This window comes from the organism of the source record quoted next, unplaced genomic scaffold, assembly GCF_019419815.1.
Source record: "Pyrus x bretschneideri cultivar Hongxiangsu unplaced genomic scaffold, Pyrus_bretschneideri_v1 Contig89, whole genome shotgun sequence".
NCBI classification, from domain to species: Eukaryota; Viridiplantae; Streptophyta; class Magnoliopsida; order Rosales; family Rosaceae; genus Pyrus; species Pyrus x bretschneideri.
The window spans coordinates 1008822-1032746 of NW_025999830.1; the positions used below are offsets into that span (position 1 = coordinate 1008822).

The window sequence follows — 23925 nt, forward strand, 5'->3', positions numbered from 1 at the left end:
CATGCATTTGAAATGTGACGTTTGATTCTCCCACTCCCATTAATAGAAATTAGAATTATTTTGATTTCTTGACATGCATTTACTAAAATATAAGTAAGAGAACTATTTCACTCTTTAACTTTTCCTTGCGTTTAATTACGCATAAAAATGGGAAAATTGCAAGATTTTCATCTTCATGGGGTTTGTTATGGCAAGGTTTTAATGAGGCCACACTCTTTTCTCTTCTATCCATCACTTTATTAATGAAATTCAACCCTTGTGATAAAAAGAAAAATCAATCTAAAATGCAGGAGGGAGGAAATTTAAACTTAAGTGCATGAGAAAACACATTTGCTCGGCAATATAACTATGTCCATATATGCATATTTACTTATATTTGTAAATTAACAAGAACAAAGTATCAAAATCGATTCACTTTATTGAGCTCATTGTAGCTCCGCCACCATATACCTAAACCTTATGCAGGAGCTCCATCATTTGAGTTTCTGTTCAAGCTCATCATGGAATCCTTTTACTTTGCCTCTGCAAATCTTTCACGAACTCAATCGCTCTTGAGGAGGGAAGCGTTGTCCGTCTGAGAATTTGCGGTCCATCAAGCACTACTCTTCGATGTTACTGTATATTGTCATTGTGTACCAAAATTGCTGGTGCTAATCTGCCAGCCCTAAATTTAAGGCCAATTACCATAGTGTAGGGAACGAAGGCCCAATGGAGATAGATTCTTTCATTAAGCTTCTTCCTTCTCCTTCTCTCTTCCCAAAATCTTTGGATCGAGGCCCTTCACAATGTTTCATCACCGTAATCTCACATCCTGTTGTGACCACACGTAAATTACCAAGGTCATATGTTAATCACAGAATCAAGTTAATACGAGTATCAATGACGTAAACAATCCTCAGAAACATGTTACTCAAGCTTTGAAGCAACAGGAATGCATTCTCACCTGTGTTGATGGAAAACGGATGTGAATACCTAACTAATGGGTGTCGAACTTATGATTACAACTTTACAAGGTACGCCTTGCTGAGAAATGACAGGTTATGCTCCTTAGATGTTAAATTCAGCACAATGTGTAGTCAAATGACAAGAAGCACAAGTCTAGCTATATGCGCAAGTTTCCTCCATAACTCTCAGCGACAGATGCCTATAAAGATTAAATCAAGACAACTGTGAGGAAGAATGAGCAGAACACAGGAAAGATTAACACATGAAAATAGTGGATCATAATACTTAACAGCGAAAACTCAATAAACCACGAGCTGGATGATAAGGAAAATCATAGGTCTGACAATATTAAACAGATTAAAAATGCAGTACATGAAGAAATTAGTCGCATCCATCATGTCAAATACAAAAAAATTACTTCAGTTGGCTAGTGTTTTTTCTTTAGTCTGAACTTCTAGCTCATGCTAGGTAGGGGTGGCAGCCCTAGTATTTATCAGAGAAGAATGTTATCTGTATGCACATGCTACTGTCATAGGAAAACAGATATTGAGAATTTTGATTTTGGAAACACATGGACTTTGGGTATAAGAAATTATTATATTTGACTCTACAGTAAAGATTTGATCGTTTCCATAAATGCACTACAAAAAGTAAACATAACTACTCACCTGAAGGTAAGGAAAGACATCGTTGTATACTTGTAAGAACAATTTTGATTTCATTGTAAACCTGATAGAACATATAAACTCCAATCAGTTAGAAGTAACTAATTAGCATTCAAAAATATAAAAAGCAAGCAGAAACAGGTCGCAAACAAACATAGATCTCAATCGGCATCTATATTTACCTTCTAAGAAGACGAAAACAAACATAGATCTCTTCAATATCTGAGTCAATCTTTAAGTTAATATACTCCCTGAGAAGCTCAGAGAAGCTGTACACAGCTTCGATCCAGCTGTCAGAACTTGGATCCGGAGGATGTTGAGATTCCAAAATAGTATTTCGGAGAATGGTGGATAAATTTTGACTTGACCCTGATTTGTAATACAACTCAGCAAAAACATTTAACACCATGCACTTGCTGGATTTGAACTCATCAACCCACCCAGGAGGACTTCCAATCCAAAGTTTGTGGTTCAAAGCAGGATCACTTGGTCCCGAATGATCCTTGTTACTTGGACCTAATAATTCCGGAGGCTTTTCTGCAGGAGGGCCCAAGGAAGCACTTGAAGATACGTCATTTTTCCTGTGTGCAGGAAGCTGCCCGAGTATGTCAACTCTCAGTTCTTGAGGCAACTGTTGCAACACTGAGGTATCTATTTGACTTAAAGATGACGGCATTATATCAGTGTTTCCAAGACCTGATGTAGAAACTTCCACATGATGGTTCCCTCCCACCACAGCAGAAGGAATTGCTTCTTTTTCTACTATTGTATGCTATATCACATGAGGAGAGATACCAATTATATAACCAAGGAAGTCTAAAACGTGGACATACAATAGACAACTAGAACAAAAGATTCTCAATAACAATATATTTTTTCTGGAATAAAAACATAGGCATCGAAAGAAGGGGCGTAAGAACAAGATAGACCAACTGAACCTTCATTTAACATTTGCAACAGACGAAAAAAAAACACAGGGATTCTTATATAAAAAAGTTCAAAATCCAACCACAACTTGATTTAGTACTGTCCAAAACAAGGCAGGAATGTTATCTAAACTTAACACTGCATCACAACTACAGCCATATCACCGAAAGCTATTATTATGGAAACTGAGCAAACAGCTAGATTGCTAGTAAAAGAGAAAGTCAACTTATAGTTAATCTGAAGTCCAGCAGAGAAGGTTTCTTTTACGTAATTCTGATGAATGATACTTGCTGAATATATGAAGCATTGGCAAAATAGAACTGTAGAAGAAAGAGAAAAAGTTCGAACAGAAAATTTACCCTGATTTCTACTGATGTTTCGTTCTTGGGGACCACATCATTAACGAGTGGTATCTCAATCCCAATCCTTGCACCTAAGTAGACAAGGCCATTATGTACATTAGGAATTCAGGACTAGTGAAATATAATGGAGTTTGCAATTAATAGACAGTTATGGAAAAAACATTACCGTGTACTTGTTCATGTGGTACAGTAGAACTGGAATTTTCTCGTTTATTTTTAGCAACATAATCAACTAACTTCCCACCATAGATTCCATTTAGTTCCGTAAATAATTCTGGAGGAAGACTCTCAATAACTCCCAAATCAAGATGACATAAAGGTGGTGGCTCAGAAACCTGGTCCAGAGAAGGTTCACCACTAGACAGACTATTGAGCACTGGAGTTTGAATACCAAGTGAATCGTTGCCAACCAGGCCTGAAGTTCCACCAATTCTCCGATCCTCACAATCTGTAAGATAATCCGCTGTGAAATCTGTAAATATTTTATTCACAAAAGTAGTTTTTCTACTAATAACAGAACAAAATGTGGAGAATAAACTGTAGCTGAAAAATAAATATATATTACCTACATTCACCTTCACCCTAGATATAGAATGAAAATTAGATTTCTTTTCGGTACTCCTTGAGGCTGATGTGAGCCACGACTTTAAAGATTTTGTGCCAAATCCTTCAAAAACAAGTCAGGAGAGAGGTCAAGACAATAATTAAAAAAAATATAGGACACTTCCTGTATAGCCCAGAGACGCAACATATAAAATTTAATGATTGAAAACAAATTGAATGTAATCTGCACCTTGCTTTGGAGTGTCTGTGCTCTCAAGCTTGGAAACTTGCAAGCCAATACCACGGATCTCCTTAACATCTGTGTACAAGCAATCAAGGGATTGAAACGAAGTTATCACTTGTGCATAAAAATTATCTCCAACCATAGGCCAGTTATATTTTGAAACTAAGATATGTGCATTTTTCTTTGATTTTGTCTGAATTCTATAGCTGTTATAGCCATGCAAATCCCATTGCCCCTAAAACTCATCACCAGCACTATTGCGAAGGTAATTCTAATTAACATTCTCCTCTTACGTCATTCTTTAGATACAGCCAAAATAAGTAATAAACCTACAAAACAAAAACCCAAGTTGATGACGACTACATCAAACACAAAATTACATGAAATTCTCTTCACTGTGCTTTCCTAGGATTTCTTCCATCCATATGAAAACATGAATATTTTACGGAGTAAATTTACCTATAGAGAAAGACCCAAAGAGCTGATTCGCTATTCTTTGAAGAACTTCCACATCATCAGTAGCAGCTGGAACCTAATGTTTAAACAACTTAGATATTGGGCCCAAAAAGCACAACACTGTAATATGGTGCATTATACAACAATTCTTACATAAACATGCAAACATGCTTGCATGCCTGCTACTTGCACATATGTGATTATTTATGGAAGGTAAATAGTGTATATGTCGATACCGTTACAGAGTGGCTCAAGTTTTCACATTCTCCGCAGCCCATATACTTCACTGGCTCCCCTGCATCTTTACATCTTTTTTTAATCTAGAACAATATAAAATAAGTAGACCAATGTCAAACTTGGTTCAGAGAACACAATATCACCAAGACACACTAATCCATAGATAAAGAAAGACACACACAAAACAATGCCCATTCAACCCCGCAACCCAATTTTGGACTAATAAACTTCAGAGAAGAAATACACCTTAAGGGTAAAAGTACGGCCCAGCACCCCACATCCTTGCAAGCGTAAAGACACCTCTTTGCAGAGACTTGAGAGGAAGTGTTGACTCTGAAAAAAAAAAAATAAACGGTCAACTCTTTACCTGCTAACATATAAAAGTCATGTTAATAGATATTTTAAGAAGGGAATTGTTATTGGCACTCCGAAAATCTAAAGGTGCACTCAAACTTTCTATATTTAGAAAGAAAAATACTCGTATGAGGAATGCACAATTAGATATTTAGAATGTCAATAATAGTTCCCTTCTAAACAGTTTAACAGACTACCGACATCTTTCAAATCCTTGAACCTCACGCCCCAATTCACTTCAGCACCAATAGACTTGCTATCCTGCGCAAAACCACACGTAAGCAATGATGGTATAATGGTCAAAACACACCAAAAAAAGCATGTTTAAAGTTAGAGAGAACATTGGGACAAGAATTTCCTCGCTGTATAAAATTGTAGTGTGAAACAGTGCACTTCTATAAATAATGCGAAGCTTAACATGGTCATCCTCCCTCTTCCGCACCGGAGGATTTCAAAGTATCTACGGTCCACAAAATTAGGTTCCAAAGAAATCACTCGACATCTACTTATGCATAGTTGTGTTAGCCTGTGCAACCTACCAAGTGATACTAAAAACAACTATTACATATAGAATTATCAACCATACTTGTCGATTACAAATTACAATATAGAATTATCAAATACATGATTGCGTCTTTCCCACACTTTTGCAAATTAATCATATTCATATTATTACGTCATTCAGAATTACTTCAGGTGTTAAGTAAGAACAAATTACAATTGATCATAGAGCTACTTAAGTTCCAGGAAATTATGAACTTTAAAAGGAATTATTTTGATAAGTAGCATGCAACAAAGAAAAAAAGCACCAAAACAATCGGACAGCAGCCAGTATGGAAAAGCACAACTGCAATGGGGAATTCTATAGAAAAGAGGAGAGTTGGAAAGACTACAAGATATGTGAAATATAAACATAGAAATTCAGCAGATGATCTCAAAGTAAAGAAGGTATGTTCTTTTCCAAACCTGAATCACCCCAACTAGCCGGTTATCAATGCCCCTACTATGATTCCACAACATCTCCCCAGTTTTCATCCCAAAGTTCTTTTGAAGAGAGTCCTGAACAAGAAAATAAGACATAATTAACATCTGAACATCTCTAATGTTAATACAACCAAGTTGCAACTTATTTTTCTATAAGTTAAGGAATTTGAATAATGACTAACCAATGGAAAGTGTTGTAGAATATCACATCAAATAGACCACATTAACAGACAACTCAGCAACTTATTGTCATCATAAATCTCTTAAAAATAACAGTCAATGATAAGTTGTCACTCGCTGATGTGTTGTCCATGATAAGTTTTCTAAGCTTTGCCCTTCAGAAAGTTATTACTTCCATTTATACAGTATACGTAGCTGTCTCCATAACCATTTTCATATAATTTTCTCTACTTCGAAAACAAACAAAACATCGAGCATAAGTTTAACTAAAGCCATTGAGATCATGGTCTTCTCATCTCAGAAAAGTTGATTAAATATTGCAAACTACTCCTGATAATGTACAACTTAACCATCTCAGTACATGAAGAAAGAAAATCAAGACCCAGATAAAAAATAAATAAATAAACCTTTGAAATCATACGCAACTGTCCACACGTCTGAACATGTTGTTTCTTCAACTTCTGCTCTAAAGTGTGTCCTATTCCTGGAAGTTCCTTGATAGGAAGTTGATGTAAATACTCATCCACCTGATGTACTAAAAAACAATGTAAGTGTGTACAGCAAAGAGCATTCCATGACATGTCCATAATCCATATTACAAGCTGATAGTCATTTGAAATTCAATACAAAAGTTCATAAGTTAAAAAGAAAAATCACTGTTCCAACTTAGTATTAAAAGTTACATAGCATCTAAGTCCTCCTTACTTTTTTCACCAACACAAAATGAAAAGTTAAAGAGCTACATAAACATTCAAGGGTTTGTGACTGATGCGTGTATGTTTAATACACGAATTAAATGACTAGGAGTCTACAGTCTTCCTTATACACATATAAATATAGAAAAGAAAAAGAATATCTACGTTTGTAGTAATGCAGTTACAAGTTACAACATTAATAAACTACTACAATCACTAGAAAGTCAAAATAAATTGACAAAACAAAACCATCACAGACATGAGCAAGGGAAAATACCTTGCCTGTCATTTATATCCAAAAAACCAGAAAGTTGTAGTGAAAAAGTTAATCAATGCAACACCCCCACCCCCTATAAAAACTTAACCTCACTTATACACATCATTCATGCCTTACGCCACCTTTTTCCCAGTATACTTAAGTGGATTGAAATGCAAAGAGAGTTCATAACAAAACAGGTTTCCACATACTTTGCATTCAAAATTTCATTTGATGTGTTGGCTAGATACCATAATCACATATATATGACATTCGAAGGAAAAAAATACATTGGTTTTTAATATGAAGCCAACAACACAAAAGAATAGAAGAAAGAGCACACCTTTTCGGTAGGAATATAGCATTGACCATCCGGCTTAGCAGTTTTAGTGGCAAGGCGAGCCATAAGCATATTTATGGCTATGCCAGCACTTGCAGAGCATCCAGTTGTCTCAAAGATCTCTTTTCTTACAATTGAAGCTAACACCTCAGGATCTACCCCTTCCACATCTGTGACATCTAAAAATGCTTCATCACAGCTTACTGCCTAAATTCAAAAACTTCAATATTAACACATTAACACAAAGGCAACAAAAAACTTAATGTACTTTAAGAATTAACTTCCACAAGCAAACATACCTGTACTTTATTGCAGTGCTTATGCAAGATGTCATAGAACTGATCAGCTGCCTACAAAGCAGATCATATAGCTTATAGAATTCCAGTCGACAAGGTAAGATACAGTAAACAAATGACAGAATGTCTCTGTAAAAACGTATCTGAGACAAAGCAATGAGAATCTTCCAGAAACATACCTCCTCATAAGCTTCAAAATCATATGGAATAATGACAAGGTTTGGACAAATAGCCTTGGCATCTCTAACAAACATCCCAGCCTTCACTCCTGCAAGTTAGAAATAAAACTATTAAATACAAAATATAACCTCCCAAGACAAAATAAAATTAAAAAGGTAAAAACCTGCTATAAACACATGTCACCAAAACCAACCATAATTTCGAGCAGGGTAGTTTGCAGATGAAATTTCAGCAGTTCCCTTTGGATTATCAGAATGGCATACAGCTACAGGCCTATCCTTAAACTCAGGACGTTTCCTGATGACCACTGACACGAAAAAACAGTCCTACAACAGCACATTGTTCATCTCAGTTACATTCTCAGTTGTACAGAAAACTTCATCTCTTCCAAGATATTCATATTGCTTATTATATATAAGACCAATCAACTTTACACCTCTAACTAATCCATCAATAACATCCCTAGGGATTAAATGAAATTATAGGAATCATGTATTTTCAAACTTGGCCCTTAAGATAGAGGTTAAAACTTAGAAAGGGTTTGGAAAAAAATGACTTTGGTGTTGGAGATGAGAATTTAAAGTACAAGATTTAAGAATGACAGTCGTCTTGGTAATAATGGTATCTGCGGCCAATAGTGGAGAAGATGACAGTGATGAGTTGTCAACAGATAGCATGGCCAATGAAAATCAAAATTTATAACACACAAGGGATGCCCATCTGGTTGGCTGATAACACAGGGAGACCAGTAATTACCAGACAAGTATAAGGACATAATAATCAAAATTCAGGTTTAACAGCCTTGGATTTGGAAAGTACCATGTCAATATGTATAATGGCAGCCTTCTGAAAACTCGTTGAAGCACTAAGATTAGGCTCTGTGCTCTTAAACCCTTTAAAGGAACTCGGAAAACGTTTACGATACCGATTTCTCCATGTTCCTATGAAGTGCAGCCTTGAGCTCTGCAGTAACCAAAGACAACATGAAAATAAAACAAAAATGCAAGTAAGTTTAACTAGTATGCTATACAACATCCATTACAAGTTTAGAACCACATAAAAGATATAACTCAACATCAGAAAGTTATGTAACTGTACAAGCAAATATACAAGTATCATCTCAACACAAAGCCCAAACTGCCCACCATATACAAATTCCATGGGTCATCCAAAAGATACCTTGTGAAGTTTCAATTGGCAACTGTCAGGATAATTGGTTTTGAAAATGGCATAAGATCAATTACATTTGAATTTCTAGAAAATCAATGCAAGGAGCATGCAACAAGAGTCATGGAGTATGCCAACAAGTATCAATAGAAAGTATATAACCTTCTCAACAAAGACATCGTAAGAAAAAACAAAAAAGTGGTGAAGGCATAAATAGCTTTTGAAAACTAATGAAACCATTTTTATTTTTAAGACGAATAGGAATTAAGAATCTTGATGGGACAAATCAAGATGAAAAAAAGTGGCACTAGTAGAGAAAGCACACAATTACTATCCAGTTCAGTACCTTAAAATAGTTTTCCACAAAATTGGAATCCCCAAGAGTTGAATGACTTCTACTAGACCCGACATTTGAAGAGCTTGGCAAGTGGTAGCTGCAATCGGAAGCTGATGTTTGGTGGGTACTACACTGAAGTTCATCTTTTACACTGTCATGCACTTCTGCGTCCAAAGTAGTCATATCTGCAATTTGCACTTCACAATCTTTTTCACTACTTACATATGGCACCTGACCAGGTTCTCCATTGTCGTTCTCAAACATAATGTTATCAGATTCTCCACTAATTTGCCCTCTATGTTCTGTGGATCTGCCCACATCAGATCCAGTAGCATCTTCCGCTATGGCTCCCACCAGCAATGTAACCTCACTTTCATATGTTACTTGATTAGCAGCATCTCCCAAAGGATCGCCAGAGTCCGGGATTACTTTTGGGGAAAAGAAGGCTGACAGCAATGGTTGGTTGCAAGCAATCTGTTCAAGTTGGTAAGGAACCCCTGGAATGAGAAAATGAAAATCCCTCACAGTTAAAATTTTAAATTATCCATTCATGAAAATATATAGTTCTTCATGTCACCCATTCAAAAACAAAAAATAATGACTGCAAGTAGACATCTCCAAGGCATGATCAATAACACTGAGGGGAAACATGTCAGAATCTCCAACACAAAACATTCCTTCAATCAAATACCCCTCATCCAATTTCACACTGCTACTTTTTGTACCATTTAATATAATTATCCCATGTATCAAGATACAACCCAATTAGTCAGTACATGGTAGTAACGCTTAGCTGAGTCCTAAATTTCATCAATTAAAAAAAAGACCAAATTAAAACTTTTAAGAAAAATAAGACAGAAGAAAAAAGAAAAAAAAAACAGACAAAAGGAGAAAAAGGCCCATGAACTTACAACTCAAGAGTTTGTTAGCAGCAACTGAATCTAATATCCAGGAGGGTTTCACCACTGGGAGCCCTCCACTAAAAGACCTGTATTAGGATCAGGAACAGTACATGAAACTTATTGGAGAGTAATTAAATATCGATATTCACGATTTTATTGATGTGAAACTAATTAAAAACATACGAACCTCAAATTTTTAATTTTGCTGTCAGGAAGATTACTGCAAATGATATGTGTGACACGATGTCTGGAAAAATAATTCTCATATTTTCCACCGAAGTTCAACATGTAGCCTCGCAGTTCCTGAAACAGATTGTCATCAACTCAAAGAAAACCCACATGTAGTAATGAAACAACTCCTCTCCCTATCGCTGCCACGAATCATTGAGGAAAACCAGGAACCTCAAATTATACATTCTCCACTACTAAGTTGCAACAAATGTTAATGCTATAAATGGAACGTAATGAACTTGGCGATTCAGTTTTCCTTTTCCATTTTCTTTTTATTTCTTGTACATCACATCCGTTCTCAACAGCCAACAGTGGCGAACAGAAAATCACAAGAAATCAGCCAAACCTGATTGGGAGGAACCGTGTAGCCATCTACAAATATCGAAACCCCGCGAAAAATATCATTTCCGGTATTTGAACCACTGTGTGAAGAAACTGAAGCTTCTGTACCGAACTGATTATGAAGTTTCCTTTTCTTCTCTACCATGTAACTGCACCCAATTTCACAAAGACCAATCAGAATATAACTCCAAATTACTAACAAGTACACAGATTCAAAAATTGAATGCAAAATTAAACAAAACTAGGTTTTATTGATCTCATCCAATTTCCCAAGCAGTTCTTAACAAAAATCAAAAATTGACGGCAATGAACGAAAGAGGAAGAAAGAAGTACCTGCCGAAATCAGAGAAGGGAGCTTTTTTGAAGGAGGAGCGAGAGGAGGAGAGAGAATTGGCGCCCCAAGAGGCGCCTAGGGTTTTCTGGTTGGCCGCCATCTGCTGCTGCTTCTTCTTGGAGTTACTGTTCGAAGAGTTGGAATTGAAGCTCCGCTTGGAATTGGATCGCTGGCCGGACGAGCCGGCGGAGCGAGACGAATTCAAACTCATTTCTACGGAGGAAAGAGTGTTGGAGAAGCTGTTGGTGGATTTTGGATTTTATCATTCAAATGACGCGGCAAATTAGAAACTGTATTTATATATTTTGTGGGAGTAGACGGTAACCGGGTTTTTGTAACGGTAAAGACCAGGCCAGGTTTCTGGTTTTTCTTTCTCTTTTTAATTTTTTGGAGTCCTTTATTGTTTTTTTGGATTTTTTTTATTCTTCTTCACTTGTATGTAAGAGTTATTAAGTTCAATTCTTGCTAAAAGTGAATTTAAACCACATTATTATGGTTAGTCTATATCGAGGCTTAGCACAGACTCCCACCCCCTTTAACCAACTCCAACACCTGAAGTAAATCCTAAATTTTCCCTTCTATTCCCCCCATTTCTTTTCAACCCTTGTTCTAAAATTGGGTTAAGTGTTAAAACCTTGAAACAAAAAAAAAAAAAAAAAAAAAAAAAAAAAAAAAAAGCCTCAAATTCTCTCCAAGATTTAGCCCAAAAAACTTGGTGTAGCCCAAATGCGAGACTGGATAAAGGGAAAGTGGATTTGCCAACCCAGACGTGCACCATAGGCTGCACATGCTAGGCCAACCCAAAGTATATCGCCCATCCACATAGGGTTGTCTGTCTTGATGTCTAATAGGTAATTGAGCCCAATGGCTCTTTTATGATCTGGTGGCCACAATTAGTTGGGTCGTTGCTTCATCCAATGGTCGACATTCAAACTTTTTTTAAGTTTTATATTTATATATTTATTGAAATAAATCTAACGGCTGAAATCGAATATAATCAAATCTAACGATAAAAAAAAACTAAAGATCCAAATTTAAATCCAACGGCTAAAATAATTAAAAAAGTTATTTAACTCAAAATTCACCCCAAAAACTCTATAAATACCTATGTATTTGTTTAAACATCCGTACACTACTCATTTTTCTCCTACAATTCTTCCAATTTTTCTTTCTACCATCTTCCGGTGAATAGCTCACCGTCATGAGGTAACTTGGGTGATATTTAATTTAAATTATGCTTTTGTATATATTGCGTAGTTTAGATTGTTTTCGAACTCTCAAATAAAAATCATTCTATGGATTAATATGGTTATGTGTTTGTAGTGTTTGTATTGCAATTTAATGAATTCCTTTTATGTTTTGATATCATTAGTTTAAGGTAATTCTATAATTGGGTTTTCTAGGGTTTTACCCAAGTGGTATTTAATTTCGTTTCATTCGAATCCTCTTCGTAATTTAGTGCAATGGATTATAAGAACAAATCATTGGTTCTTGGTTTTCTTTTTAAACTATGTTGTAAAATCCTTTTGAAATCGATAGTTCCTTTTTTAACTGATGTAATTTTGATAAGGAAACCATTCATGTCAAGAATCTGCGCCTGATACACATCCTATTTTTGATAGACTTTCACAATTCCAAATTGTATGAAATTTGGTCATGTTGTAAAATGGAATATATTGTATACACTGGTATTTTTTTCACCTTTTTTTGGAAAAGAAATGAATTTATGGTAAAATGTTAAAAGTCATACCATGTTGCTAGAATTCTGCAAACACGTTTGTGATATTTTTTTTATATACCTATGTAATTCCTAAATTCATGAACTAATTATATTGAACTAAGTCATGTATTTCCTAAATTCCTATTTTATATTGATTCAATTTGTGATATTCATGATCCTAATGTCTTGTTATGATTTCAGAATATGTCTTACAAAAGAGAGATAGACTCTTGTAGGCAGGGAGAGAGTAGCGTGGCACGAGGGAGAAGAAAAAAAGAAGGAACAAGGAGAAAGAGAAGGCACGGACCCGTTTAATGGGGCTTTGCACAACAAAAAAGTTTGTCAGGCAAAATTAAGAACATCGTGGAGTAAAAAAAGTGTTGATGGGTTTTTAATTTACAAGTCATTGTGGACCTTTTCTCAACCGCTAGTACATGTTGCCCAATGAAATGGTTCGTCGGGAGAAGTTCCATAAGCCAACGAACTAGAATTTCATCGGGTAAAATGACACAATGCGCGCCAATTTTTTCTTTTGGCACCAAAACATTGCCCAACAAAACATATTTTGCCCTATGAAATATTTTCATCGCTCAAAGTCTTTGACAAAATTCTAAACGTTGACCAAGTTTGCCGAACCAAAGTTTTTTTCGTCGAGCAAACCTTTATCGTGCAACTGGTAATTTCTAGTTGTGAATAACCCTAAAATATCAATAACATTTTGTAGCAAATTCTTCCCTATAAAGTTAGAAAGATAAAGGGAGAGGGAAACACACACATGAATGTCACGGCTTAATCATACATATATCGCTCAAACAAAGAACATCATTGAACTTAAATTCATATTTGTATTTGATTAAGTGGCTTCCTATTGAAATAAGCAGTGCGATATAATCAACGATCATAACTTACAATTCGAAAAGATTATACTAATATTGTTCGTTAAGAAAAAGTTATTCTAAGCAACATACGTGATCTTGCTAATCTCGTCTATAAAATCTTCAAGACTCCGGTCAGAGGAGCCACCCTCAGCCACCGCTTCCTCTGCCGCCTTCTTCCATTTCAAAGCGTTTTGCTTCAGTTCGTTTGCCTTCTCTCCCACGGTTGCCTCCAACAAACACTTCTCAACCTCGTCTCTCGTGATCAATCTATTTTCAGCTCTTCCACGACACAATCTGAGCCCCACACCAAACACATCCACCAAGAACTTTGAATTGGTGACTTGGTCGCCCCATTGAGGAAATGTCACAAGTGGCACGCCGGAAGTTAGTGCTTCGACTGAAGAGTTCCAGCCACAGTGAGTAAGAAAACATGCAACCGATGGGTGAGCTAGAACTTGCTCTTGTGGACTCCACTGCACCACTTTTCCCTTGTCACCAACTTTTTCCAAAATCCCATCTGGCAAAACATGTTTTTCCCATCCGAATGCTTTGCCAGGTGGCTTCATAACCCATAAAAACGAGACCCCAGAACTCAGTAGGCCATGAGCAATCTCGTCAACTTGCTCTTGCTTTAAGTACACGATGGTACCAAAAGATATGTACACGACAGATGTTGGGGGCTTTGAGTTAAGCCACTCAAAGCAATCATCGGCTTTCATTAAGTCACCTCCGATGCTTGTTTTTGGAGCTTTAGGGTTTTTGAACAAGGGACCAACGGGCTTCACTATGCACACCTGGGACATGTGCTCAATTATTTCTGGCTCCAACTCCTGGAATGTGTCCATCAACACATAGAGTGATTTGGATAACTTCTTGAACTGTCCTAATATTGCCCTCCCCAAAACCTGAAACAAATTAATTAGTCCATAATGTCATAATTAGGGTTGCTTTATTTTTTAACGGTGGAGGTTTGTATTCGAACATAAAATGTCTTCCAGCAAACTAATTAGAGAGAAACACCAATTTAAATTACTGTTATATCCCTAATATGGGCTTTTTTTTTTAACAAATGATATTATGTACACTAAGGAAAGAGGGTGAGCAGCTAGCAATAATATGGTTCAAATTCACCTTTGGTGAGAATCGAACTTAAAACCTCTCACTTACAAGTGAAGAAGAATACCACAAAACCATAGTACTAAGTTGCCCTAATATATTTGTTAAGTTTTAATTACCGATTAATGCCACAGTTTTAAACCTTTACTTACTAAAAAGTATAACGAAGCCTTCTCCAAATGTGAAACCAAAAGTGTTGTAATCTTATTATTATTTTGGTCGTCGTTATTAATACTTCAAAAAATTATTTTGCAGTCCTCTTGCGTTCATTTTTTTTCTCTAATATTATACAAACAGACATATCGGAGTGCAGAATGAGTTTTTTGAATACAACGCCCATGATTTTTTTTTCTATTGAAAAATGGATTCGCTCAGAATTTCTTTCTATTTCTTTTTTTTCTTTTTCGTTTTTATAAAGAAATACAACTAGACCAATAATTATAGCAGGATGACTTTTTTGGTAGGTATATGTTATTCACCTGAAATGGATCAGAAGGGAGTAAGAAGCTGGGAATCTCATCATGCTTCAGAACAGGCATACCAGGAAGCTGGATATCGATAATCGGCTCAGCCTCTGTCGGAAACGGCACCGTCTTGTTGTGGTAATGGTAATAGGCCGAGAACACAGCACAAGACTGAATCCAAAGCGTGGCACGAGGGATCCCAAGCTCGGTGGCAACATCACAAACCCAAGGAATGAACGGATTGTTCACCAGGCATGAAACTGGACGACCTTCATTGGCATGTCGTTTGATCGTCTGTGTTACCAGATCCTTGCCCACAAGTTCAAGCAGAGGTATATATTCGTCCAACCTGGAGAATTTCGGATCATCTTCCGCTAGCCCGTCGTCAAAAAACTCAAACCTGATGAAACCACTGCCGACGGGTGTAGGTTGGTCACTGATGCCATCGTTGGCCTTTCTCATCTCTTTGCCATAGTTTTCTGTGGTGGAGAAACTTACCAACATGCCCTTTGAAGCTAGGCGTTTGCCTAATCTGAGCATAGGGTTTATGTGTCCTTGTGCTGGAAAACATACAAGAAAAATATGAGGGAGTGGAGTTTGAGATCCCATATTTTGCTCTCTTCTAATTCACTTTTCCCACTCAAACAAAGTTCTTGTTAAGTTTGTGTATTATTATAGAGAAGACAAATATGTTGTGCGAATATACTAAGAGGGAGTTATTGACGACAGATTAAACGAGCGACCACAATCAGAGATGGAGATTTCGTCAGAAGATACAAAAAGCGAAGGGGAAGAGAAGAACAAATGAACAAGTGTTTCTTTTGTTTGTCTAGTACTGTTGACAGCGATACATGTACAGTACATACACACACATAGACAAAGTGGACTTGTCTATACAGCAGCCTTCGTCTTATATTACTCTTATCGTTACGTAATTATTTTGGGTGGTTGTGTTCCATCCGCGCAATGCTCTTCCCAACGTTACATATATCTTAATGAACAAATACCCATATCTTGGTACTCATTAACGTGTAGTTGCATGCTACAGCAAATAACGGTTGCCATTCACAACGGACCTACCATTCTGATAGGTTGCCAAGAAAAACCATATTGGTACCAAGTTTGCAAAAGATATTGCCGACCTTATAAGAATATGGATATGTTGCTTTAATTTTGAAAGAGAATGAGCCGTTGTACACGAATGTGCTGGAGAATTCATAGTGTTAATATATCATAAGTTGGTAATTGGCACATCTTCGCAATGAAATCCATAAAATGATAAAGAAAGATGACTCCCAGTTCCCACCGTGCCGGAGTGGTTGGTGGCGGCATATATGGAAGTTCAGGTGGTGGTGGTGGTCGTGGTGGGTGTTGTAAACTAACAAGTTTTGGACTATATCAAAATATATTTTTTAAAGATTTTGTTTTCACTTCTGAATAAGTATTGTTAGGTTAATTGTCAACTTGAAACTAATGTTGTGAGATATGCCACATCATTTCGGACCCAAATCTGATCGGTCTTTCCATATAGTAATTTAGAAAAATACGTGCGGATCTGTACCACATGAAGAGGAAAAAGAAAATCCAGGGTTTTGATCAACCAATGAGAAATAATAATAATAATAAGCTATGATTAGAAATGGTTTACTAATGTTAGATTAATCACTTTTTAAATTAAATTTATAAATCATGTGATGTGTTATCAATAAGAATGACCATGTTAACAAATTTAATTAATAATTAAATTATCAACTATCACATTATATGAGATGGCAGATGGTTCAAAGAAAGTTCTATTTTGAAAGAATCTCTTCAGCATTTCTCGAACACAAGACAGGAAGTAGTGTTCTGAAAAATCGTGTGTTTTATTTCTGTTACAATGTCAGATTCTGCAAAGAGTAGTAATTGATCCACGTGGTATATTGTAGGTAGCTACTGCGTGTACACAGAAAGTGTCATAGAGAATCAACCGCATTCATGAACCTAAACCATAAGTACAACCCAAATATGAATAAACTTGTAGGTGATGAAAGGTGACTGAGTTTGAAAAGTCAATAACGCGGGAAAAAATCTGTGCTAGCACAATAGTCAAAATTTGATGTGGTAAAAACTAACACACAAATTAAACCTTATAAATTATGCAATCGTAATATGAGTAAGTAGGGATCGTTCTATTCCGGGGATTAGAATGGATGCTAATCAACACAAATTAAACTTATAAAACTAAAAACTAAGTTAAACTAAAAACAAAATAATGACTGAGGGGATTTTGGACGAATTTAATTAAAACAAAAGTAAATAGCAGCAAGTAAATTAAGTTGTGAATGAAATATGGATGAGATGACAGCTAAATGATTCTTCTCCACATATGAATCATATGCATACAAATCGATTTCCAGTTATTCTTCTTAAAAACCATGAATGAAAATGACCTAAATTAATTGTGAACAACACTAATTAACTCTCAGATTTTCCTAAGTTCATTGAATTGGACTCAGTGACGCAACCAAATTATTTTTCTCAAGTTCCCTAACTATGAAAAGCATGATAGAGATACATCTTGAAGATCATTAAATTCTGTGAAAATCATAAGCATTGACATCTTGAAGATCATTAAATTCTGTGAAAATCGTAAGCATTGACAAAACATTCACAACTATGAAAAGCATGATACTTCTGCCAAGAATTTATTTAACTCAATCATGACTAGTGACTTTTATTACTTACAAATATAAGTTCATAATAATTAGGTGAAATTCCCTTATATTCTAGCATCAAATCCCTGCATGCAAACTAAGTGTGCACCCTTAATAAACATACACGAATAAGTTCTCTATAAAGCAGATAAGTAAATCGAATTCATGTTTTATAAAACAATAATTGGATGCAATCAATTTATATAAAACATATTATCATGGCTTCGAATTCATCTCTAGCTAAAAAGAAACTTAGTTATGCATGCTCATCATAACTGAAAAACAATCTAAAATAAACATTGAAAATTAAAACAAAGAGAGAAAGAACCCAGAAAACTCCAACGACTTCAATGAATGATTGCAGGTTATGGCACAATTCCCTCCTCTTATTTACGACAACAATGTGTATATATAGGGTAAAGGCACATTTGAATCCCAGGGTGAAAAATGATTAGGTCGTTTGAATTATTTTAGGACTTCTAGAATCACATAGGAAGTGTTGAAATGTGATAAGGATTCCTCCTTGCAGCTAGAGATAAGATAAAGTAGAATAAGGTTTGAATAAGATAAGATAAGGTTGGATAAGGTTCCTCTCCAACTAGGATTCCTTTTTCTTGTATAAATCCTTGTCTTCCAAGCCTCAACTTTAATTTCTCCAGAGTTTAGCACATGTCTAACACCATTTTAACACCAAAAACGTCCAACCCATATGTTATCCATGCATGCTATCCAATCCAAGTCCAAAACTATTCCAAATTGCTCCATTTGACTATTTATTGTCATCTTTACCAACTGGACCTTCAATAATACAAAAAATAACATAAACTACCAAAATAAATGAAAATTAACGAAGTAAATGCAAAGAAATAAAATAATAAGTCTCATAAATATGCTCCTATCAATAGTGTTGACAAATTCTAACTGTTGATGTATTGCCGACCTAACATCGTATAGTATTAGAAGAGAGAGACTTGGCTGAGGAGAAATTTTTTATTCACATAATTTTATTAAGTGTGAATTATAATATGTATAATTTTAAATATAAATATAAAATTTTGTGAATTGGTCATGCAGTAAATTGAGGACCCAAGTTAATTCTTTTATAGAATTCACCCACCCGTATTGTCAACTAGCAGTAGAATTAGCCAATCATCAATCCATTACACTGGCAGAGCCAGGTACACGGCTCTCCTAGACTATAGCAAAAGGAGAGTTCGAACTCTTAAGCTTAAAAATATTAATTTTTTGGGCTATTTTGTAAATTTAAATTGTCATATTCCACTTAACAAATGAAAATTGTATCTTAAAGCTGCTTTTATAAAAAATAAGAGCTAATGAATGTTAAATAAACGCATCACTTTAACCAATATTATAATTTAATAGTAATATACTAAAATTCCATACAACAAATGGTTCCTTATTTCATGCGACTGTCCTCCGTTTCCGGTTGGAGCCACCAGTCCGAAGTTGCCATTGCACTTGCAGAAGCCCATCTTGAAGTGAGAAATTATCTCCTCTTCTCCCTTGTCTCCTTAATAGACAAACAATAAAGATAAACCTAATAAGATACAGGACACATTTTTCTACATAGATAATGCTACATGCAATATATACACATCAACATTTCTACTGCAGTGCATGCGTAAACACATTGATTATATGTCGCAGAAAGCAGTCGCATTAAGAACTACTAGATTTTCCCCATGACCTAAAAAACCTAATCACGGGGTCATGGAGGTCTTCTTTGGCCTTAACGCTCACAATGAAGTCGATATGACCATAATTCTCGAGATAAAGCAACTCCGGAGTGGACCGCAATTCCTTGAGAGTGTGACGGAAATCTGTCATATCCGCTAAATCATCATTGCCCCCACAAGCCATCAACAGTGGCAATGATTCGGGTATCAGACTAAGATCAAATGCAGGGGGTTTCAACTGACCATACAACCTCAAATTTTTTAACAGGCCATAGTCGTATTGTGAAAAAGTTCCCTTACGGATCACTGCCCAACACAAAATGCAACAATCAGTGTATGAAAATAATAAAGAATGAGAGGGGGTGTGGGGCAAAAGGATATTAATGCAAGCACAAGCGGTACAGAGCTTACTCTGGAAGAGATGGTGCAAGTTCTTTGCAGATGTTGGGTGTGGTTCGTATTCAAGATACATGTCCACACGTGAGTTATTAAAGCAACAATTCTTCCCTGAAAATGTTACCAAAACGCATTAGCAACCCTTCTTCCCCAGATATTATCAGATAAGCTTTGCATGTACAAATTTAGTAATAAATACAAAATGAGATGAAAACATTTACATAGTAATCTACAAGAATGTTCGGCACCACAATCATAAGGCTGTCTCGAATGCTTTCTGAAAGGCCAAAAGCGCTTACAGATCAAAGCATTTCTGTCAGTGTTTGGAAGAAATAACTATTAGTGTTTCTGGATTCTAAAAGCACTTTTTGGGCTTTCTGGAGAACTACTTCCAAGTGCTTTGACAGGAAGCAGTTAGACTTTTATATAAAAAAATTTGTTGTGCTTCTGCTAACGCACTTGTGAGCAAAAGTATTTCCTACAGAAGCTTTCCCAAACGGGTCCTTAATAATACACTGCCAAAGTGCTTCCTCAAAATTTAATCATGTCTACTTTTGTTTTTTTTTTTTAAAACCTGTACTCCACCTTTAATAGTAATTCATACTTTGTGAATTATTATCATTAGGACATTCCTCCAATAGACAAATACAGTCACATAAACAATATCATAAAGAATAAAATATTTTTCCTCCAAAGTTCCAAATTTTTGAACATGGACACTGCACAATGCATATAATAGATGCAAGAGCACATGCATGCGCCCGTACGCACACAGACGGAGGGAGGGAAGAACGGAAGAAGTAGTATATATATGAAGTCGAACCTGTTATGGAAGTTAGCAAGTCGTTGCAGTCAACATGGCCATCACATATTGAATCCAAAAGGTTGACTCCCCATTCACTGCATATAATGTACAGAAGACGACAAGATTAATACTAATAACCTCATAACATTTGAGCAAAAAGAATATTAGCGGAAAAAAAAGGTGGAAAGTGTGCAACAAAACCTTCTAAAGTTAAGTTGATGGATGCCCATAGCAAGAATCATCTGAAAAATATGAACATATGTATCAATTTTATTACAATAGCCATTCATGCACTATACCTTGAAGCAGATAATGAGTACCTGATCAACATGCATTTTGACCATTCTAAGTGCAAATTTAGATGTGATATGCTCCAAGTACGATATTGGACAGAAAAGAGCGGCAGCTTCAACCAGTTCTGCGATATCCGGCTGGGTGAGAGCAGCTAAAGACATAATTGTTCCCTGACAACATGAATAAATTGAGTTAACACCAAAGGTAGCAGCAAGGCAAGGAAGTTTGAAGTAGATGAAGAGATGTAAGACCTGTGAATGTCCAACAACAAAGACTTTGGAGCTTCTTGTTGAATATATGTAGCGGATCATTTCTGATAGATCAAATAGAGCCAATTCCTGCCAACTCCAATCCCAAAATTCCTACAATAAAGAATAAATCCATGTATTGTCAGATTCCAGATAAGCAAGCTACGAATTGCTGAACATGAACATTCCTTTTTCTGCTAACTTTCAAGTAGGCTCACATTACCAATCCCCCATATGAAGCTATGTTGAGTGTATTAAGACAAGTTCTTGAAATAAAAAGCCTAAATACAGATGTCTTTTATCAAGGCAAACAGGTAGCACAAAATACTGATATCCTAGCAAAGGGAGCCTATCGTTGAGTGTAATTTTCTTTAATCTGTTTTAGCTATTCCTCTTTCTAACTCAGTGTTGTCATCTATCAAAGCACGAAACTGTGAGGAAGGAACAATGAGGTTGCTTTTCATATGTGATTATGTTTTTCCTTCAGAATATCAGGGGGACAATCCAGACTTTCAACATAGAACGAGTTTGATCAGCAGCCGATTGGAAACCACCAATAACTGGAGCCACACCTTATCACTGAATGAAAGACAAAAAAATTGTGAGACGAATAGAAGCTATATAAACCTTATCCTCTTCTGATAAAGATACGTGTCCATGACTCCAACGTGTTCCACGCACACTCCCTACCCATACATCAAAACCTTCATCTGCAAGGACAAAGCCTAGCGATTCTTCTGGAGAATTTAAGAACCATGCATCACCTGCCTGTTTGAAATTCAAAACTAGGTAGTATTAGCATAAGATCAAGAAAAGGCGGTAACCAAGTTCAATTGAGTTTGAAGCACATTAGAGCCTCATTTAAAATGTATACCATGGACGTTCATCTCTTTACCACATTCGTTCATTTCAAGAAATAAAATTTCAACGGAAACTAAAAACTTGAGATGAGGGAGCACCAAAAAGTGACTATACGGTCAAATTTTGAAATAATCAACTTAGTGGATCAATATGTTCAGATGTCTGCCGAAAAAAAATTGGAAGAAACCATAAAAGTTAGGCGTTTCACCAATTTAGGCGTCCAGGGAATCAGTAATACTCACGGATCAGTTATGAGGATCATCTCAGCAATCCTGCACATCTCGAACCAAACGGAAAATGCACTAACAAACACGACTTATACTAATTCAGATAAACAGTCCAGCAGATGCGGCTCCAAATCACCCGTTTTTGCTACACTTGAACATTTGCTAGATCTACATGTAAGGAAGTCATACAATTACCAATCATATCATAAACCTATTGCTATTCCCCCATAATCGGTCCTATAAATGTATGATCGAAAGTGACATCCATGCAAAAAATCATGGGTTTATTCCCCTTTTATTGCACAAGTGATTGTATCAACAGTCTCACATAATAGTCACTAAAAGTGTAAATTCAATGTCAAATTTTGCATTTGTTAAACAGTCTCACCATGAAGAGCCCATGCTGAAGCAGCACAGGAGGACCCTGCTGTCTTCTCAAATCCCCGCTTCGCGACGACACGCGTTGAAGACCCAGTAAGTACCCATCTTTCGTTTGAATCTGAGCAAAAAACCAGAAGCAACGAATTTTAACAATCTGGGTACTCAGAGTTACACACTTCAATCACAAATTTAACAATTAAAGATACAAAGTGGGCAATATTTAGTGAAATAGTGGTATAGTACTCACCGTGTGCTCGGAGCATGAGTAACCAGACGGTTCAATGAGCTGCGCACAGAGAGACTGCGGCGGTGAACGACGGCGACCGATTCTGTAAAATTCGGTCGAGTTTTGGGCGATTTCTGCTGCGATTTCGGAGGTCAAGAGGCCGATAAGGAAAGCTACAACAACCACCGCAATTGCCGACGACCTCTCCATCTCCTTGTGGGTCAGTGATTGATTGAGTGAGGGGGAAGGGAGTGATCGGAACAGGGTTGCATGGCATTCATATGAATCATATCTAGTTTTTCTATGGGGGTTTGACCGTTTGAGGTGTGTGCTTTACGCGCGCTTTGGTGGAGTGATGCCAACAACCAACTCTCCACCGGTGGTGGATCCTGGTGGGTTGAAGTTGACGTGGATGCGTTTTGATTTGGGCCTAATCGAAACTCGAAGTTGCAATTTTGAAGAATGGGCTTAAGATTAAAAGGTAGGTTTTATTATTGTTTTTTTTTTTTTTCTATTTTTGAGTTTTTCTCGCAAATGATTCTCCAAATTGGCAAAAGCTCATGGTTTTGGTCTCTCATTTTCAAAATTGATAATTGTCGTCACTAAGTTTCAACTCACACATTTGTGGTTCTTGTATAATTAATTCATCAATTTATACGATAAAAACACACATGACCCTACATGACTATTTAATTAAGTGTTTTTTGTTGAATCACATCATCAACTAATTTTTGATAAAAACTTTTCATCAAAGAAGGTCAACAAGGTACAACAATAGGAGTTGGGAAAGAACTTCAGCCAAATCTCCATAACAGAGAGGACCTACTATAATCTTGAAATAATAAATCTACAATAAAATTGGGAGGTTCCTCAAACCAATAGAAAAGTCTACCAACATGAAGAGCGTAGCGGGCAAGACAGTGGACAACAACGTTGGCT

At 36.3% G+C, this 23925-nt stretch overlaps 3 protein-coding genes across 6 annotated transcripts; all 3 read right to left on the bottom strand.

The window, feature by feature from the left end:
- Positions 1 to 317: 317 nt before the first annotated feature.
- On the bottom strand, positions 318 to 11380 carry LOC103937216 (DNA repair protein REV1). 4 transcript variants are annotated; one of them, XM_009347137.3, is made up of 25 exons: positions 10977 to 11380; positions 10648 to 10792; positions 10258 to 10373; positions 10080 to 10156; positions 9178 to 9665; positions 8484 to 8627; positions 7858 to 7990; positions 7664 to 7752; positions 7488 to 7538; positions 7192 to 7395; positions 6305 to 6424; positions 5700 to 5792; positions 4935 to 4994; positions 4626 to 4712; positions 4379 to 4462; positions 4146 to 4218; positions 3693 to 3761; positions 3465 to 3566; positions 3066 to 3371; positions 2897 to 2970; positions 1793 to 2382; positions 1614 to 1674; positions 944 to 1144; positions 685 to 811; positions 318 to 574 (listed from the first exon to the last, which is right to left on the bottom strand). In XM_009347137.3, the coding sequence occupies exons 1-23, from the start codon at positions 11186 to 11188 to the stop codon at positions 1103 to 1105; spliced, it is 3420 nt and encodes a 1139-aa protein (XP_009345412.2). In that variant the 5' UTR covers positions 11189 to 11380; the 3' UTR covers positions 318 to 574; positions 685 to 811; positions 944 to 1102. The 4 variants fall into 4 exon arrangements, with proteins under 4 accessions (XP_009345412.2, XP_048432255.1, XP_048432256.1 ...); XM_048576298.1 differs by having other exon boundaries at positions 318 to 811; XM_048576299.1 differs by having other exon boundaries at positions 318 to 811; positions 3066 to 3362; positions 10977 to 11379.
- Positions 11381 to 13522: 2142 nt separating this feature from the next.
- On the bottom strand, positions 13523 to 15917 carry LOC103959492 (putative UDP-glucose glucosyltransferase). The gene is made up of 2 exons (XM_009371845.3): positions 15171 to 15917; positions 13523 to 14480 (listed from the first exon to the last, which is right to left on the bottom strand). Exons 1-2 carry the CDS (start codon positions 15762 to 15764, stop codon positions 13653 to 13655), a joined length of 1422 nt encoding a protein of 473 aa, XP_009370120.2. The 5' UTR covers positions 15765 to 15917; the 3' UTR covers positions 13523 to 13652.
- A 3273-nt stretch (positions 15918 to 19190) lies between these two features.
- Positions 19191 to 23346, bottom strand: LOC103959493 (triacylglycerol lipase 1). Its single transcript, XM_048576307.1, has 9 exons — positions 23008 to 23346; positions 22768 to 22878; positions 21919 to 22059; positions 21295 to 21405; positions 21070 to 21213; positions 20951 to 20991; positions 20768 to 20844; positions 19960 to 20055; positions 19191 to 19854 (listed from the first exon to the last, which is right to left on the bottom strand). Exons 1-9 carry the CDS (start codon positions 23194 to 23196, stop codon positions 19532 to 19534), a joined length of 1233 nt encoding a protein of 410 aa, XP_048432264.1. The 5' UTR covers positions 23197 to 23346; the 3' UTR covers positions 19191 to 19531.
- Between the last annotated feature and the right edge of the window lie 579 nt (positions 23347 to 23925).